Source organism: Notolepis coatsorum, assembly GCF_963971535.1.
Source record: "Notolepis coatsorum genome assembly, chromosome: 4".
NCBI lineage: Eukaryota > Metazoa > Chordata > Actinopteri > Aulopiformes > Paralepididae > Notolepis > Notolepis coatsorum.
The window spans coordinates 77,323,393-77,342,768 of record NC_140168.1 but is presented as its reverse complement, the minus strand read 5'-3'; the positions used below and the strand labels follow the sequence as shown (position 1 = coordinate 77,342,768).

Genomic DNA, 19,376 nt, shown 5'->3' with positions numbered 1-19,376 from the left:
TCACCATAGGAGGTCAAAGACCACCCCAACAGGCCCCTCTTCGCCATGCGTGAGAGAAGAGCGAAAAAGAATGGAGAACCAGCCCCAAGCACACCGTACTTGGTATTCCCAGGCGGTCTCCCAACCAAGTACTAACCAGGACCAACCTGTGTAGCGGCCGAGATCTGACGAGATCGAGCGTGTACAGGTTGGCATGGCCATAAGCCATTACGACAGTGCTGAGTAAAACATTTACCCAACCAGGGACTCCATAGCGCTTAACCCTGTGACACCCGGACCGACCTGGCATTTTTCCCCCTGAAAAAAGCCCAAGTCCCTCAGGGTACCAGAACAGCAGATCTGCATCCCCGGCGGACAACGGGTTCAACTGATCCGGACCAGCGTGACCAGAACCAGTCCCGTGCCCTAACCACGCCGACATGCCTACTCCAAGAGAAGGGGCAGATATGCGTGTTGATCTTAAACATGAAAAGAAGGCGCCACCCAGACGTTCGGGGCGAACCGCGCCCGGTGGCCCACCCCCAGGGCGTGAGACCTCTCTACATATGTTCAGATCCATTCCGTCATCATCCCCCAGATATGAACGAGAATCCGTCGACAACCAAAACAGGTCATCGGAAGAGGAAAAACCTCCATCCCAGTTGCTTTATAAAAACGCCGTTTTAACCCCAAGCAACCAAGGCGTGCCAGTCAGTCGCCTGATTACAGAACACCCCGAGCTAGCACTATGCGTGTGTCGGGACACAACCACATCAATGAACAGGCTATTTAGACCTGTCATTGAATCCCCAAGGCGCCCAGGGGAACGACAAGAGGGGTGTGATACTTCCTAACTCCAACTCTTTTTAAAAGAAAAGAAGGAAGCACCAACAGTATGTATCCCAGTCTACACGGCCGGGGGTAAAATTTTTTACATTTTTACATTCCACCACCCTCCCATAGAGAGGAGACGGAAATCCCCAGAGAGACTTCCCACGCGAGCTGTACAGATTGAAAAGAATATATTGCACCTTGAGCCATGTAAAAGTTTGGTTTTAGGGCTCTCCGGGGAGGAGGCACTGAACCCATACACACTCAATAATCGAATTGAATCGAATACACACACAATAGAGTAGGACTCCTTCTTGAGGTTCCACTCACCTTATCAATCTGAGGAGGAGGCTCTGTACTCTGAGGAGGCTCCCTCACATGGAAGGAGAGTCCCAACTCACAGAAGGCCCGAATAGGAGCTTCGTGAGGAAGAGCCCTGACCACCCCCCGTTTTAAACAGATCCATCATATGGACCTGAACAGCACACGGAAGTCCTACCAACAGAGACGCGCACAGTGACGTACTCTATGGCGGGGGAATTTCTGCGGTGCACACGCCCAATATTCCAGGGCGTGGGACCAGGAAACTCCCTCCCCCCCCCCCCCCCCTCACCCTGTAACGTGCCGAACCGCAACGTGACAGGAACCTTGAAGGACAGGTGGGTTTACCCCTGACCAACAGAAAAAAGGGGGAGGAAAGGTTACCAGTTCACCCCTTTACGACCCCACACCCATGATACGATGTAATGACAAAAAGAGAGTATGACACAGTCATAGTCAGCTCCATGAAGCGTCTAACAGCTTCACACAGCGCATGTGCTAACCTGCTATCTGATTTTTACTAAGGAAAAAACACAGAATAGAGAGGGCTCTCCATGAGCCCCGGTACCAAACTTACACATGTGCTTCTGTGGCCAGCCCAACCCAGTTGTAGGTCACATGACACACACAACCCATCATCACCTACAAAAAATGGCAAAAACACTCTACAGAGGAACGCCGTTTTTCATAATGAGAGAATACATAATTCTCGATTAGTATCGGCCACAGGCCTTGCTAAGCACACACGAAAAGCGACCAAACAATCTTTTCTTTTAGGAAAATAAAGTTTCTCAAGCAGTTTTAGCACAACCTCAGCAATCAAGCTAAGGGTTACATCGTATCCCTACCACACAGTGACACAATGTAGTGTAACAACATGTCTGAGAGGAGGATGAAGAAGTCCCCAGGGAACCGGGGGGAAAACACAACCCTCCTACTTTACCCTTAATACGGCCAGTTGAACAGGTAAACCTGTTAATATGTGAACACACTGTTCATTGTCATTACAGGCTGAGAAAAGAATCATTCTTTACTCATATGTCACTAAGCATAGCTTTATAGGTTAGTTTAACCCCCTTAGTTGTGAGTACACAGTACATAAACACACATGATGTTTCTCAACACAACAAACCAGATCATTTTCACATCTGTAACAAACAACCCGATTTGCATTGAGAAGCTAAATACCAGTGACAAGACAATTCACACATAACTTGCATCGTATCCTAAATGTAGTGCAGCAACACTCGTTTTGGAAAACATCGTTATTTACAAAACATTTAGAAGGGAAAGCAAGAAGACGTGCTCAAGGTCTGGTCAGACCTTGCCTACCTTGAGCGCAGATCAAGCGAAACTGCAGCCTCTAACAAGGCACCGTAGTAAACACAGCCGTTCTGTGTTGTCGACCTGGGCAGCGTCGCCGCTCCATCCCGTCGCTACGGTCCCCCTTGTTGACGCAGTCCTTGCCGTCCTGGCTCAGGGCAGGTTCGACGAACATCTTCCGTCAAAGATGACGTCGTAGTCAAGAGCGTTTAAAACATGTTATAATCAAAGCACGTTCAACAGTGTAGCATTAAGCTAACGGCTGCACTCGGCTGATAGCAGCAAGCTAACGTTTCCTAGCCTAGCCTAGGTAGGCCATAACTAGCACGCAAGCTAACGTTTCCTAGCCTAGTGATCACAACAGGCTAGCGCCGCAGCTAACAGCTGACTGGCTAACAGTAGGCCACCACTAGCACGTAAGCTAAGCAGCTATCACCTGAACTTGTACACAATGATATAACAATCACTCAGACAGGCCGCCGTTCTGAAACCCTCCTCACTGTTTAAGAGAGAAGAGAAACAAGATTTTAACACAGTTTTACAACGGTGATTTTACCAACACCCGACGGAGCCAGCACAATACCCAACTGGCCTGTAGCTGACTTGAACACAGATCTTCCGCTAACGAACATCCATGCCCATATTTCCTCGTGAGGGAATACTCTCATTTGTATTATGAAAGAAGGGGCCTCACGGTGACAGAGAAACAACCACTCGTCCAGAAAACACAGGGTTATTGGTCGTGGCCCACTAGTTAATTATAATGGGCTTCAGACCAAGGTCTTCCGCCGTCGCCTAAGAGGCTGAACAAAAGACCCTAGTCTGGGGCCGGTTTTCATAAACATTGTCAACTAGCCCCCATAGCACTAACAGACAAGTGGAGCTCGCCAGCAAAAACATAACTCACCAAACCTGGAACCCACCACTTCTCACAACAGCGGCGCATCCTACAGTCCAGCTGTGCCTTTACCACAACCAGCACACAGCAAGGACTGCAGTTGGAAAGCATGTAGCGGCGCGAACTCCCAATACGAAAACCGGTGGAGGATTTTTAGAATGATCATCATCTTCCAGACACTCCAGTACGAAGACAATATCGCCGTATTTTCTCGAATATAGTGAGAGAGAAAATAAAGATATGATGTCAACGTATCTCGTTTTCCAACTCTTCTCCTACCATCACATCACGTCAAGTGGGGATCTACCGAGGCACTTCCTTGTGGTGAAAGCGAGAAAGGAGGAGAGCAGGTGACCACACACCTGCTTATGTAGGTGAGCTGATAGGGGTGTGGTCAGACAAATATTGGGATTAAAGGTACATTGTGGTCTTTATTCAGTGCGCGTGCACGTGTGCGAGGACAGTGCATGAGTGACGACGAGCGGAACCGACTATGATACAGAACTGGACCACATACCACTTTAACATAACTTTTAGAGGTCAATGGGTCAAGGATTGAATGCTCCCAAGCACTGGAATACACAAACGTAGAATGCATACTTTTTCCAGAGTACTAATTTATCTGGGTATTTCTACTTTTACTTAAAGGGGACCTGCATTGCTATTCCTAGCACTATTTGGGCAACTTTACACAATTCCCGTGAGTCTATTGAAGACATCTGTAAGTTTTTTTTTTTTTAAATGCATTGTTTTATATTTCTAATCAAGTACTCAAAACCATCATTTTTCACCCTCAGGATTTCAGGCTGTTATGGCCCCGCCCATAAGCACTTTGAGTGACAGTCAGCCCACACAGTCTGCGACTGGTAGACAGAGAGAGATAGAGAGAGAGAGAGAGAGAGAGAGAGAGAGAGAGAGAGAGAGAGAGAGAGAGAGAGAGAGAGAGAGAGAGAGAGAGAGAGAGAGAGAGAGAGAGAGAGAGGGGGAACTGTGTGTAAAGGAACTGTGTACTTCTTCTACCACTGGATATTGGATAGGGTGAAGAACGTCAAGGGAGATGGGAGAGAGGACTGGCCTGAGTTACAACCAGATTAGAATTCATAGAGGGCTGGGAGATCTCTATCGCATATTATAGTCATGGATCCATAATGATTCGATTAGATTAGATTCAAATGTATTGTCATTATACTGCACAAGTACAGTACAACGAAACATGTGCAGGTGTACAAGCAAGTGTATAGAGGGGTCCATAATTGGGGTGAGAGATATCCTTGACAATGCTGCGTGCCTTCCTCAGACACCATTTGTGGTGGATAGACTCAATAGTAGGGAGTGGAGGGCGGTCGGGTGGCGTAGCGGAGATTGCGCTCGTCACCAATGCAAGAGGCTGCGGTCTTGACTCCCGGAGTCAGCATTGCCTGCGGCTTGGGCCGATCGTCATACTAGCTCGTTTGGCTGAGTTAGCGGGAGGGAAGTCGTGGGTGGTAATCTGGCGTTGTGGACAGCGACGCCTACAGGTCAGGTCTGGGCGCCTGCTCAGCGAAAGGCAGGAAGTGGTGAAGGCAGCGTGACCTCCCACGCATTACGCTTCACCAATGAGAGTCCTCGCTGCCAGGTGAAAAGAGAGCTGCTGGCTGTCTCTGCATGTGTCGGAGGAAGCATGTGGTAGACTTCAGGGTTCCCTTGTACCGACCAGTAGGGGGAACATGCGCACAACGACCAGGTAGGGGAGGGGGGGAATTGGCATAACGACTAAAATTGGGATGGGGAGAAAAGCATAGAAAATCAGGCGGAGAAAAAGAGGATATAAAAAAAGGAAATAAAATAGTAGGGAGTGGTGTACGTGTACCGGTGATGCGTTGGGCGGTTCTCACCACCCTCTGCAGTGCTTTCTGGTCAGAGGCAGTGCAGTAGCCGTACCAGACTGTGATACAGTTGGTGAGTACACTTTCAATGACACACCGGTAAAGGTTCACCAGAATCTGAGGTGAAAATCACTCAAACAACTGCCTCTTTGAACTGCATGCTGCAGTCAGGCAAGCGCTACCGGAGTCTCATGGCCAGTACAGAGAGACTCAGAAAAAGGCGCTTCTATCCCCAGGCCATCAGGATGCTCAATGACAATGACACTATGTAACAACCCATCATCTACACACACACTGCAGTGCACACACATCCACATGTCTACACACTCACTTTAAACAAACACTTACCTTACCACTCACTTTATTCACTTTAGACACTTTAACACACTTTATATTTATCTATTATTAAAGAGATTTGCACTACATTCATACCTCATTTGCACCCTAGCCTAAGTTTTGTACATCTGCATTGTACCTCACTGTTACTCATTTTACTCTGTATTGTATATTGTATATATGTATATTGACTTTACTTACTTCTTAATTACTTTTTTTTTTTACTTACTTTATTTTACTGTATGTAGCACACCCTCAGGGGCTCATACAGAAACAAGCATTTCATCATAAAGTATTCTGTATTTTGTTATAAATAAATAAATAAACAAACTTGAAACTTGAGGGTGGAGGAGGTGAGATTGTCTATCGTCCTAACGAACTGAGGTCTGTTCAGAAATCATTGAGGTTCGAGGCAGAGGAGTGTTTCGGCACTGGCACGATGGAGGTGGTTTTAAAGCATGCTGGGACAATGGGCTTGTGACAGGTTGAAGATGTCAGTTAAGACCCCGGACAGCTGCTCAGTGCTGTGGGAGTTGATGTAATCCACAACAGAGGACGTGTAGGAGTCAATGTCATTGTGGGAGTCCAGGGTGGCCTGGGTGCCAAATGTACTCCAGTCTGTGTGTTGGAACCACTGCTGCAGCTCAGAGTCTGCCCCCTCAGGCCATTATTATTGTTATGACTGAGGGCTTCACATGTTTGATGAGTGGGGTGTACTTTGGGAGCATAAACAAAAGGAGGTGGTCAGATTTTCCCAGGTGGGGGAGGGAATAGGTTTGTTTGCATCAGCTATATTGGTGTAAACATGGTCTAATGTCTTGTGGGGCAAGAGACGTGCTGGTGACATTTGGGGAGAACAGACTTTAGGTTAGACTCTGCAGGCCACTGCACTTGAAAATCCATGAAAATGCGTTTTGTTTTACTTTTTGGGCCAATCTGTTTCTGAGCCTATGCATGTAATTCTCATTTTGTTCTTTCGTGTGGTGAAGTATTTTATTTGTTGCAATTTGAGTAAAATCACTGGTGTTACCTACATGTTCGTTAATAACTGCTGCTGATTGATAGCTGGTTAATTGTTGCGCGCTCGCTAAGGCGAGGATAATGTTTACTTGGTTTCATATTATTATTCTCCCAATTTTTTTGTTGGGCATTGGGGGGTGCTGCGTCAGCTAGGTCGGGGGGTGACGGGGGTGCACGGCCAAAAAAGTTTGGGAACCGCTGGGTTAGAGTGAGTAAAATCTCTTAACAATAAAGGCTGCCTCTGGGTGTGCGTTCTGTTGTTTGCTTATGTCCATATAAAGTTCCTTCATTGCTATTTTAGGGTTAGCGTCCGGGGGTATATACGTAGGTACACAGTACATTTTACTCAAACTGAGTACATTTACTCTGCAAAATTTACTGTGTAGCAGTCACAATGTTAGCTATAAATTCCCTGTGTTGATAGAATGGTCTGAATTGAATCATGTTATAGGTTGTCAACGATATACGATATATACAAATCATAAAATGTATTGTATGTAATGTGTTTTTTTATAGGAACATGCCAACATTATGCGCTTACCATCTTCTCCAGATAGATACCAATTTCCTCTCAGCAGAAAGCTATCCGGGTGTGAGCTAGCCTAGCTTAGCACAAATTAATGGAAGTGGATACGGACCACTAGCCTATCTTAGCTTGTTTTTGGCCAATAGCTAGGCTAGCTGGTCCGTATCCGGTTACAGGCATTTGTGCTAAGCTAGGCTAGCTTGCAGCCAGATAGCATTCTACTGAATGCAGAGGACGTTAAAACTGAGGTCCAGACTGAATTTGTTAAAGAATCCAGGGCGCCTATCGCAAAGAGTAGGGGGTTACCCGACATTCCTGGCCAAATTCCCAATGAGGTCTCTGACATCAAGGCCACCTAATCATCCCTTTCACTTTGATTGAATCATCCCTTTCACAATTGGCTGATATTAATCCCTGACCCCTGAGCCTTTCAGCCATTGTGTAGTCAGGGTGTTGTGTGCCTGGTGCCAGTGTATGGAAGCCATTGAGCCTGCGTAGCCCAAGGTTGGGTGCTATACAGTGGTGGTGAAGGAGGCAATTTCTACCCTACATTGTAAAGCACTTTGAGTGTCTAGAAAAGCACTTTATATAAATTAAATTATAAATAAAAGAAATTCTGACTCTGGGTCGGCCGGGTAGCACAGCGGACTAAGCGTCTGTCTACCACCGCAGAGACACTGGTATCGAATCCAGCTGTCAGCGGTGCCTCCGGCTTGGCCGGCCGTCATACTGACACAATTGGCGGTGTCAGCGGGAGGGAAGCCGGTGGGTGGTAATCTGGTCGTTGTAAAACAGCGACTCCTACAGGTCGGTCAGGGTGCCTGCACAGCGAGGGAGGGAAATGGTGAGGGTAGTGTGACCTCCCACACGTTACACTTCACCAATGAGAGTCCGCGCTGTCAGGTGAAAAGAGGCTGCTGGCTGTCTCCTATGTATCGGAGGAAGCATGTGATAGACTTCAGGGCTCCCTAGACCGACCAGTGGGGGGCACATGCACGCAACGACCAGGAAGGGGAGGGGGGAATTGGCATAATGACTAAATTGGGATGGGAGGAAAATACAGAAAAACAGGAGGAGAAAAAGTGGATAAAAAAAAGAATGTCTGACTCTGGAGAAGATGTAATCTTGAACACACACACATATACACAAGACACATGCACCTTAAGATGCACATACACTTTTATGCAAGACACTTTCTGTAAAAAAATACTATTTTATTTGATCTATCTCATTTTGATATTTTATTTTATTTATCGTACTACTACTTATTGTTATTGGGCACACACACACACACAAACACACACACACCCTGCACTGCACCTTATCATGCACATACACTACATGCAAGACACATTCTGTAAATAATTGACTATTTGATCTTACCTCATTTTATATTTTATTTGATGTTACTACTACTACCTATTGTTACCATTCTTGTATTCATTGATGTTTCTTAATTGTGCACTGTTGAGCTCGAACCAAAGTTATCTTTGAAGAGTTACAAACAAATATAATTGAATACATCCTGGCCATCCTTGTATGAAGAGCTGGGTCAATCACGAGTAAGAACATATTTTCAATTCTTCACAAAGATGGAAGCACTTTTTGTATTTGTATCTACATGTATGTCCTTATTCAAGTATACACTTTAAGGTCAAGGGCACTTCATAAGCTCACTTCTTCCCCAGTTGCCATTCTTCCCTGTGCCCTTACAGCAGCCTATTACATAAGACTATTACTTTGTCTTAAATTCCCTTTAAATGCCAACTCCATTGACCTACATGGAGGTTAAAAACACAAAGTCTTAGTGCTGCAGGAACCTCGTGTCTCCAAGTAGAGACGTTGGCCAATCAGCAACGCCAGATCACGTCATATTTTTCACCTAAAAAGTTGTTTATAAACCTAACCCTAACATTAACCACAGTGGAGACCTCACGCTAACCTAAAATAGAGATGAGAAAATGCATTTTGTGATCAAAATCAAGTTTTCCCAGTTAGGTTTGGCCTGAAGGTCATCATGACACATGAGAGAGAAAACGCCATAGTGGCCATTTATATTAAAGGTGCTATAGATAACATTCAGCCACTAGATGTCGCACTAGAGCACCGGCATGTCATTTAGCCAATCGGGTGCCTTCCATGTGGGGAAATGGGAAGTAGGGAGGGGATACATGCACATAACATGTAATCAACAACATACATTTTGGACCCGGCAAAGTTTTTATGAAATTATAAATTCATGAATCACTCTCTAGGGGAAAAGCAATACTTCATCCAAAGCGTTTTACAATTTGTTTCTCACAAATTACCCATTCACTCACACATTCACACACCAATGGCGGAGGCAACCATGCAAGGTGCCAACCTGCTCATCTGGAGCAGTTAGGGGTTAAGTGTATTGCTCAAGGACACTTCAACACGCTGCCCAGGAGGAGCGGGAATCAAACCGGGAACCTCTGGATTACTGGACGACTGCTCTACCTCCAGAGCCACTGTTGTCCCCTTTATACCTGTACATAATAATACTATAACACATACATCTGATTAGCACTATTACTCAGTAATACTAATTTTTATATATTTTATATCCAGTTTAATCACCTGTACATTGTATTTTACTACTGCACTTTACTGTTACATAATTACATTTGCACTCTGGTTGGATGCCAAACTTATTTTTGTTGTAATGTACTTGTGCTGTATGATGACAATACATTTTAATTGAATCTAATCTAAAAACACACTACATTATATATATATATATATATATATATATATATATATATATATATATATATATATATATATATATATATATATATATATATATATATCAACAGCAACAGTTGTTTCACGCATCATGGAGGAAAAAGGCTTCTAGAAAAGGTGAAATTGCAACATATGGTTCTGGAATTAAACCGAGACCTGAAGACTAATCTGATCACCAGACCCCTTCCCCCTTAACCCCTCCCCCTCTTGATAATCTCAGTGAAATTTTAGTTTTAGTCCAGGATTAAGAATTTCCAATTTGCTGAGTAGGCTCTGAAATGTCCCTCTGCTTATGGATACCAAGTCCATATGATCCAAATGCAGGACAGCAGTAAAATAATCCTAAAGTTGACATAATGTGTGAAACATTTGATCTGAATAATAAACATTTAGATAAATTAACTAATTGAGGTAGGTCAAATAGGCAGAACAGAACATAATGAACCTAACCTAACATAAGAGTTGTACCCTTCCTGCTGATTTGTCTTACAGAACTTGTAAGTCGCTTTGGATAAAAGCATCAGCTAAATGACTAAATGTAAATGTAAATGTAAACTTAACATGTAATATTATTATTATTATTAAGATTGTTCCTCTGAAAACTTCAAATGAATTTATATGGTTCTTTGTCTGAGGTACTCCTGACAAAGTATATGTATATATCTGAGGTATATGTCTTCATAGTTGTTACTGGGCGCTTTAATGACATCTATCCCAAAACACAAATAAATATAAGGTAATCTGACTGAGACTAAGGTTTCAGACTGCACCAAAATAGATTTGTAGACCCTAGAACATCTCTCTACATGACTACTATAATACCAGCATAGATATGTAGACCCTAGAACCTCCGTCCATATGACCAGACCAATGTGGGCATCTGTACATTCACACTTGTTCTTCCTGTGCCCGAGGACAGTTCAGTCAGTATTTGTGAACATGCACCACTCTCTCGCAAAGCTAGAAATCAGAGACAGAACCCTTCAATTGTAATGCCACTGTGATGTAAAATCTGATACATTCTGTCAGACAGACAGAAATATAGATAGATAGATAGATAGATAGATAGATAGATAGATAGATAGATAGATAGATAGATAGATAGATAGATAGATAGATAGATAGATAGATAGATAGATAGATAGATAGATAGATAGATAGATAGATAGATAGATAGATAGATAGATAGATAGATAGATAGATAGATAGATAGATAGATAGATAGATAGATAGATAGATAGATAGATAGATAGATAGATAGATAGATAGATAGATAGATAGATAGATAGATAGATAGATAGATAGATAGATAGATAGATAGATAGATAGATAGATAGATAGATAGATAGATAGATAGATAGATAGATAGATAGATAGATAGATAGATAGATAGATAGATTAACACATGAACTAACAGACAGATATGACAGATAGACAGGCAGACAGACACATTAACAGAGAGACAGATTGATGACTTACTGATGGTTGTGACAATGGTCACAGCTCCATACTTCAACATGGGGTTGTCCTGCACTTCCTGCCATACGGTCACTGTGTATTCCCAACACACAGTCCACATCTTGTGTGCAGCCATTCTAGCGCTCGTAGTCAGGCAGGTCAATTCAACTAACCAAGCAGTAGAACCGGTGGCAGTATAGCTCAGAGGAATTCACTCAGGTGATGGATCGTTTTTTTCAGCTGCCACTGTGAACACCACAACATTGAAAACAGATGTAATGGTGTTGTCAGACACCAACGGATGAGCCAGTGTTCAGGAAAAGATTTCAGTACAAGGCCAGACGACTATTAAATCTGCCCTGAGACAAAGACTACACACATCAACCTGGGGGGGGGGGTTGACTTGATTAGCTGAGAGCGACAGTCTGGTCCTCCGCCTCTCTTCCTGGGAGCCAGAACAGTAGTTTGACAAGACTCTTCAGGTGCTGGCGGACAGTGACAGGCTGTGGCTCCTCGAACAGACGGTTTCAGAGTCTACAAACTTTCTCTTGCTAGAGGCTTCACCAAAGTGTAAGATGGTCGGACAAACTGTACTGTAAAAGTATAAATGAAGTGTTAGATCATCTGTTAAAACGTACTTCTCGGTTAAACATACAAACCATCAAACAAGTTAGTATTGAGGAAAATACGGTATTAAAATAATTCTAACTTGCATTTTATTTTTGATGGTTAATCAAAAAACTGTAGAAATATTAATAGTTTGATGAAAACAAAATCCTGAGCAGGACGACCTTCCGTCAGACTTAGATCCTTTCTTCTTCCAGTGATTGAGTTGATCAGACTGCTTAGACGCCTTCCAAAAGCTCCCTTGTACAGTCCTAATATCTCCTGATGCAGATGGATGCTCCCAGAGTCCAAACGAAAAGAAGGCAGCTTTTATTCTGGCCCCTGCATTCAGCGCCTCCAATCCCAGACCAGACTCTGACCTCTGAGATCCTGTTTGTTGGACTCATGCTCCCTCCTACTCGATCCTCCAGACTTCTGAGCTAACGGGCGGATCATTGGCTCATACACCTGGCTTGATCTTCTGTTTCTAGCTCTCCTTTTCTCCATCCCTCACAGGGTGTCGTTGAGGCAAAGAGTGAGCGAACAGTTAAGAGGCATGGGGTGGACGTTTCACTTGCCTGACAGACTGTGGCAGGTGATTCACCCTCGCCAGCCAGAATCTGAACAAGGGTTTCAAGGCATAAAATATTGAGACAGCGGTTGGCCAGCAACCACTCAATATCCTTAAGTCCCAGTAATATTAGCAGACAGGTTGCAGTGAGTGTCAGTAATGCAGTGTCTAGCAGATGGTGGATATTTTGACCTGCACCCACGACCCACATCCAAGGCGATCTTTAACCCAGACCTATCCTCCTCAATGGACTCTACCCCTGCCTGAAACATAACAAATGTGTCGTTTTGACTGAGCATGGAGGGATATGGCGTATTTGCGTGTGTCTGCGTGACTGCCTAAGTAGGACTAAGTATCTTAGATGAGGGTTTAAAGTCTTATAGCCAGATTAAACATGTGCTTGTTTGACCAATCTTCATGTGTGCTAAGTTACCGAGAGGGCGTTGTAGCCCCTTCATATCTCACAGACCCCCTCCCCCACCAACCCTCTCGGTCCCTCAGATCTGCCTCAGTCTGCCTCCTCTCCTACCAACCCTCTCTGTCCCTCAGTCTGCCTCCTCTCCCCCTACCAACCCTCTCGGGTTCCTCAGATCTACCTCAGTCTGCCTCCTCCCCCTACCAAACCTCTCGGTCCCTCAGATCTACCTCAGTCTGCCTCCTCTCCCCCTACCAACCCTCTCGGTCCCTCAGATCTACCTCAGTCTGCCTCCTCTCCCCCTACCAACCCTCTCTGTCCCTCAGATCTACCTCAGTCTGCTCCTCTCCCCTACCAACCCTCTCGGTCCCTCAGATCTACCTCAGTCTGCCTCCTCTACTACCAACCCTCTCGGTCCCCCAGATCTACCACAGTATCTATCTCCCCCCCCCACCCCTACCCAATGCCCTCCAATGTACAGTCCCCCCCACCACCTACTCAACCCCCACCCCACCTACCCAACCACCTCCATGTAGTTTCTTCCCCCTCAAATGTATATACTCTCAAATGTATATAATGTATATACTCTCTTCTTAGAAACTCTGTCTATTAATCAGAGTTTCCAACGCCAGGGTCTATATGACAGGCGTTGTACTCTTAAACAGTACTGTATATTGTAGATCTGGTATGTCATAAATGTCTGGATGTAACAGTACTGTCTATGTCATGTATGTCATATGTTATGATGAATTGAAATGGGGACCCTGATGTAAACAAGACGAAAGTCTTTCTCTGGTCTGCATCCCCTTAACAATTGTGTGTATTGAGCCATACTGTATTGTACCCATTCTGCAATCTGTTAATAAAATGTTCAATCAATCAATCAGTCTGCCTCCTCTCCTCCTACCAACCCTCTCAGTCCCTCAGATCTCCTCTCCACTCTAAATCCACCGTTGTGTGTTGTGTGTTATGGTTGTCTGTTGTTTGTCTCACCCCCCCCCCCCCCCCCCCCCCCCTTACAAACTTTTTGGCAGCGTGCCAAAGTGTCCTTGAGCAAGACCCTTAACCCCTAATTACTGCCGATGAGCAGGTTGGCACCTTGCACGGTTGCCTCCGCCGTCGGTGTGAATGTGTGAGTGAATGGGTAAAACTGTGAGGAACAAAAATTGTAAAGCGCTTTGGATAAAATCGCTATATTTAAATGCACCATACAATTTAGATATAAATCTCATATTATTTTTATTACGACCCTGATGTCAAATAAGCAGAAAGGATGTGATCAGATGTTGCATGTTAAATTCCCAGAGCTAATATACTCTGACATCATATTGGCTATTAAAAGGTGCCATCACTGTAGCATTGCTCAATGCTCAGGGAAAAATATTTTCAGTACACAGTACTTATTTTCGGTGTGTGAGATAGGGGGAGGAGAAAGCTTACATATCTGCCACTCAATAAAAAACAAACTATTAAATTAAACTATGAACATGGCGGCTACGTGGTGTAGTGGGCAAGGCGCTCGCCACGAAATGCTGGAGACGCTAGGCTCGTCAGTTCGAGCCCAGCGCTCCACATTTGCTTTCAGTTTAGCTGGTCGTCCATACTAATACACATTGGCCGTATTAGGGGGTGGGAAACTGATGGGTGGGGATCGGGCGTTGTGGACAGCGACTCCTACAGGTCGGTTGGTGCGCCTGCGCAGTAGAATCAGGAAGTGTCTGGGGCAGCGTGACCCTCGCACGCGTTACTCCTCGCCACTGAGAAATCGAGCTGCGCAGGTGAAAAGATGCGACTGCTGTTACCTCAAGTACCGGAGGGGACTTGTGCTATGTACTGTATGACTTAGTCCACATTGCAGCCGGCTTGTGGGAGGCAAGAAACAGCGTCCGTGACAGGGGAGGGTTGAATTGGATGATACGAAATTGGGATGGGAGAAAAATATAGAAAATGGGAGAAAAAAAGTGGATCAAAAAAAAATTAAACTATGAACATTTAATTGAAACCTTTATTTAAAATTGTGAGTTTCGGAGGTTTCCCCTAACTTACAGAAACAAATATAGAACAGTGACACAAATAAAATGCCTCAATTGTCATAAATTGTTTGCCATAAGAAATGCAGCTAGCCTTGTGTTTTCGTGTGAACTCTGCACTGATGTTTACTTGACGTTAACTTCGTTAGAAAGTAACTTTATTCCACCATTCGTTATTATCGACAGCAGGTAACCTCATTATAGCATGTAATTCCACAAGTAACGTTTGCAGCATAGTTTGCAATGCTAGGTATTAGGCTAGCAGCGCTAACTTTGTATGGACTTGTTCTGCTCGTGTGCACCCTCCCAGGCTGACGACACATGCTTGTGAAGGTTATTATTGGCAAATGTTAAATAGCTAAAGGTTGGACTTCTTCAACAAGGCACCACAAATTTGGTTAGTTGTTTACATATGACACTAATAATCAAAGTGTTTTTTTGTGTACCGTCAGGTTATAAACTGATTTGTCTAATAAATAAATCGGGGAGCATGTCTATGTTCCCCGGGTCCTATGTTCCCTGGGTTCTATGTTCCCCGCTTTGATTGATTGATTGACAATTTTAGACCACCAGCCCTGATTCCAAACTCTAACCTTAACCAGTTCGCACGAGGGCCTAAGCTTAACCGTTCGAAACAAGGCGGACATTAATAATTAATAAAATAATAAAAATGTATAAAATGTTCAATCTATTAATCAATCAAAGCGGGGAACATAGAACCCGGGGAACATAGGACCCGGGGAACATAGGGATGATCCCATAAATCGCTAGCTAACATTAACTTTTTGCTGTAAAACAAGCTGGCGGTCTGGTTGCCAAGCAACGACACTTCGGAGGCTGTGCATTTTATTTTTTTACCACTAGCTAACTTTCCCATTGCTTCTAGTTTACTTTTGCCTGTCAAATTAGCAGTGACTAATGTTACATGTTTCAAATGTAGCTGTTAGCCGGTTATTGTATGATGTGTGTTGCAAATCCAAGAACCTCTTAGAAGTCGGCTACACTGTACAGCTAACTTTTAGCTAGCTAATGTTAGAACTGATTTGTATCAGCTTCTGTCACATTTATCCTTGGTGATGTTGAAGACCACCGGCTATTTTCTTTCAAAATAAATGTGTTTTATGTTCGCCCAGCCAGGTCGGACAAGCTTTTAAATATTAGCTACCGGGGTGTCGATACACATCATTGGGCAACATGATGCTTCATGACTATGTGCTTCTCAACAGGACATAGTGAGACAAGGAGGATGAATGAATGAATGAATGAAAACTTTATTAACAGATTGCAGAATGGGTACAGTGCAGTACAGCTCAATACATACAATTGTTAAGGGGATGCAGACCAGAGAAAGACTTTCGTCTTTTTTACACCAGGGTCCCCCATTTCCAATTCATCGTAACATATATGACATACATGACATACAGATAGACAGTACTGCTACATCTATACATTTATGACATACCAGATTTGCAATTACAGTACTGTATTTGTGATACAAAAAGAGTCCAGAAAGAAAAGAGTATATACATTAGGCGTAGAAACTGTACATTGGATTGGGTAGGTGGGGGTGGGACTGTACATTGGAGGTGGTTGGGGGGGGGGGGGTAGGAGTGGGGGGGGGGGGGGGGGGGGGGGGGGTGGGGGGGGGGGGGGGTTGGGTAGGAGGGGTGGGTGGGGGACACTGTATAACTGTACAAACAACACTGTACATTGGATTATGGGACTGTACATTGGACTGTACATTGGAGGTGGTTGGGTGGGTGGTGGGTAGGAGGGGTGGGTGGGGGACACTGTACAACTGTACAAACAACACTGTACATTGGATTATTGACAAGACCATACTTGGTAATTTACTGTACATTGGCGGGGGTTGTGTTCGGACATTTACAGGGGCCAGTTTCGAGTTGCAGTCTCCCTTAGGTGTTTTTTGAGAGTGTTTTTGAAAGTGGGTAGTGATTCACATTCCTTTACAGCTTTGGGTAGGGCGTTCCACATTGATGTGGCATAATTGCGAAACGTGTTTAGTCCCTTGTTTGAGCCGAATCTGGGTTTAACATGATTTGTGGAGCTCCCTCTGGTGTTGTGATCGTGGTATTCACTGACCTTTGGGAAGTATTTAGTCATGTACATGGGTACCTTGGTCGTGTAGTGTATCTTGTAGACCAGGCCCATTGCAAGTTGCTGTACTCTGTCGTCTACTCTAAGCCATCCTAGGTTGTCAAAGTGGGCAGGGGTGAGGTGGGTTCTAGGAGTAAGGTCAAGCAGTAGTCTGACCAGTTTGTTTTGAGATGTTTGTAATTTTGTTTTTAGCGCCTTTGAGGTGCTTTGGTACCATGAGGTGCAAGCATAGTCGTAGTACCCTTGAATGAGTGCTCCTGCTAGAGTCTTCAGGGTATTCTTGTTTACCAGTGAGGAGATCCGGTACAAGAAACGAGTTCGTTGGTTGACTTTTTTTATTACATTGGATGCCATTTTGTCACAGGAAAGATTTGCCTCTAGGATGGAACCCAGGTAGGTAATATCTTCTTTCCTTGTGACAATATTGTCACCCACTGTAACTGAGAAGCCGTCGGTCTTGCTGAGTTTGTTATTTGAACCGAAGAGAATGGACTCTGTTTTGCCCATGTGTAATGATAGTTTGTTATCAGCGAGCCATATGCAGATTTTGCTTAGTTCTGAGCTGAGGGTTTTTTCAACCTGTAATTTGTTCTTGTCAGAGACCAGCAGGGCTGAGTCGTCCGCAAACAGGAACAAGTTGCAGTCACAAGCTGACGACATGTCATTTGCATAAATTAGGAACAGTAGCGGACCTAGTATGCTTCCTTGTGGAACACCACAGAAATATAATACAATGTATACTTCATATAATGGACAACGTGGTCACCAGGCAGTCAGTACAAACACGTCGATACAGTTACACCAGCGTGTCCGTCATTTTAGGTCCAGTTAAATTCAGATTTTTCAAATGCGAAAGTAAATGATTGATCATCTGTTCATCTCTACTCAGCCAGCACAGACTCGGCTCTTGTAGTTAGCATTCATTTCAGTGGCATCTTTATTAAAACATGCCTTTTTATATTGCACTTATGTCGATATGAATCCTGACCAGTCTTATTTGTGTAACGACCGCAGTTGTGATTAGAATACGTCGGTCAAGCGACACAGTGGTAAATGTAGTTATTGACAGACAATACTCATCCGCCCTCCATTTCAGATCGTCCCGACCACAGGACCTGAGAGGGAGGGGGAGTGGCAAACACATCTTGCGCCTTGAAAACGTTGTTACAGCTAACAGGAAACAGTCTGCACAGAACATTATTTCCAATTAATAATGTTAGAGAATGCTATTCTTTTTCGTTTTTTGTTCCTCTCTCATAGCATGCATATTTGTTTATCGTACTGAAGAACGAATGCGGTAAGCGTGTGGTTAGTTTACGTCCTATAGTCGAAGTCAGTGAGTTAGCTCGCAGGCTAGGTAGTAGTCCACCTGCTAGCACTGCTAGCTAAATGCTAACCCCGGGTGGTGTGTTTTCCAGGGAGGGGGGTGCCGTTACGTAGAAAAGTAGAGCACGCTGTAGAGCTACGTGAGCTAAACATCACTGTCTGGAGTGAGTATGACTTTATTAAACACATTTTACTGCCGATTTCAACGTAAAAGTTCTTATAAGTTGTTAGAAAGCAGCGTTTGACTGGGTTGATTGAGTAGCTGTCTCGCTTTCGTCCCAAGACCACCAAGCTTTAGAGTGTATTAGTCATTATGTTACGTTAGCATCTTAGCTTAGCATGCTAGTTAGCCGACTAGCTTGCTAGTTCTCTGCTGTTTTCACGTGCATTGCATGCCTGTTATGTATACTTCCAAACACCGCAATAAACGTAGTATTTAAGAATGCATCAACAAACCAATCTAAAATTTATTGATTTGGATTTTTTTGGACCCATGTATAATTTTGTTTAGATTAGAATAGAAAGTAAAAAAACAACAACACCCAACCCCATTCCAAACAACATGGCTAACTGCTAGCTAGTGTTACATGACACAGGATCATATTTCTTATTTATGTAACAAGGAATACGTTTAAAAATTATTATTCGTTTTTATAATGATAATATATTATATATAGCTATTTTCAAAGTGTTATTTCATAATGTTTATGATATGGATGGCTCAGTGGCTCAGGAGGTAGAGCAGTTGTCTGGTAGTCAGGAGGTGATTGATTGATTGAAAAGTTTATGAACAGATTGCAGAATGGGTACAGTACAGTACAGCTCAATACATACAATTGTTAAGGGGATGCAGACCAGAGAAAGACTTTCGTCTTGTTTACATCAGGGTCCCCCATTTTCAATTCATCATATGGTTCGATTCCCGCTCCTCTGGGCAGTGTCGAAGTGTCCTTGAGCAAGACACTTAACCCCTAATTGCTCCCC

At 43.9% G+C, this 19,376-nt stretch overlaps 1 protein-coding gene across 1 annotated transcript in view; it reads right to left on the bottom strand.

The window, feature by feature from the left end:
* Positions 1-11,462, bottom strand: part of LOC311226571 (retinol dehydrogenase 11-like) — a gene marked incomplete at both ends in the record, with an annotated part of 30,416 nt that extends 18,954 nt beyond the window's left edge. Inside the window, one exon of the mRNA XM_084311991.1 lies at positions 11,348-11,462. Within this exon, the coding sequence (XP_084168117.1) occupies positions 11,348-11,462 (115 nt within the window). The remainder of the gene's footprint in view (positions 1-11,347) is intronic.
* Positions 11,463-19,376: the final 7,914 nt, after the last annotated feature.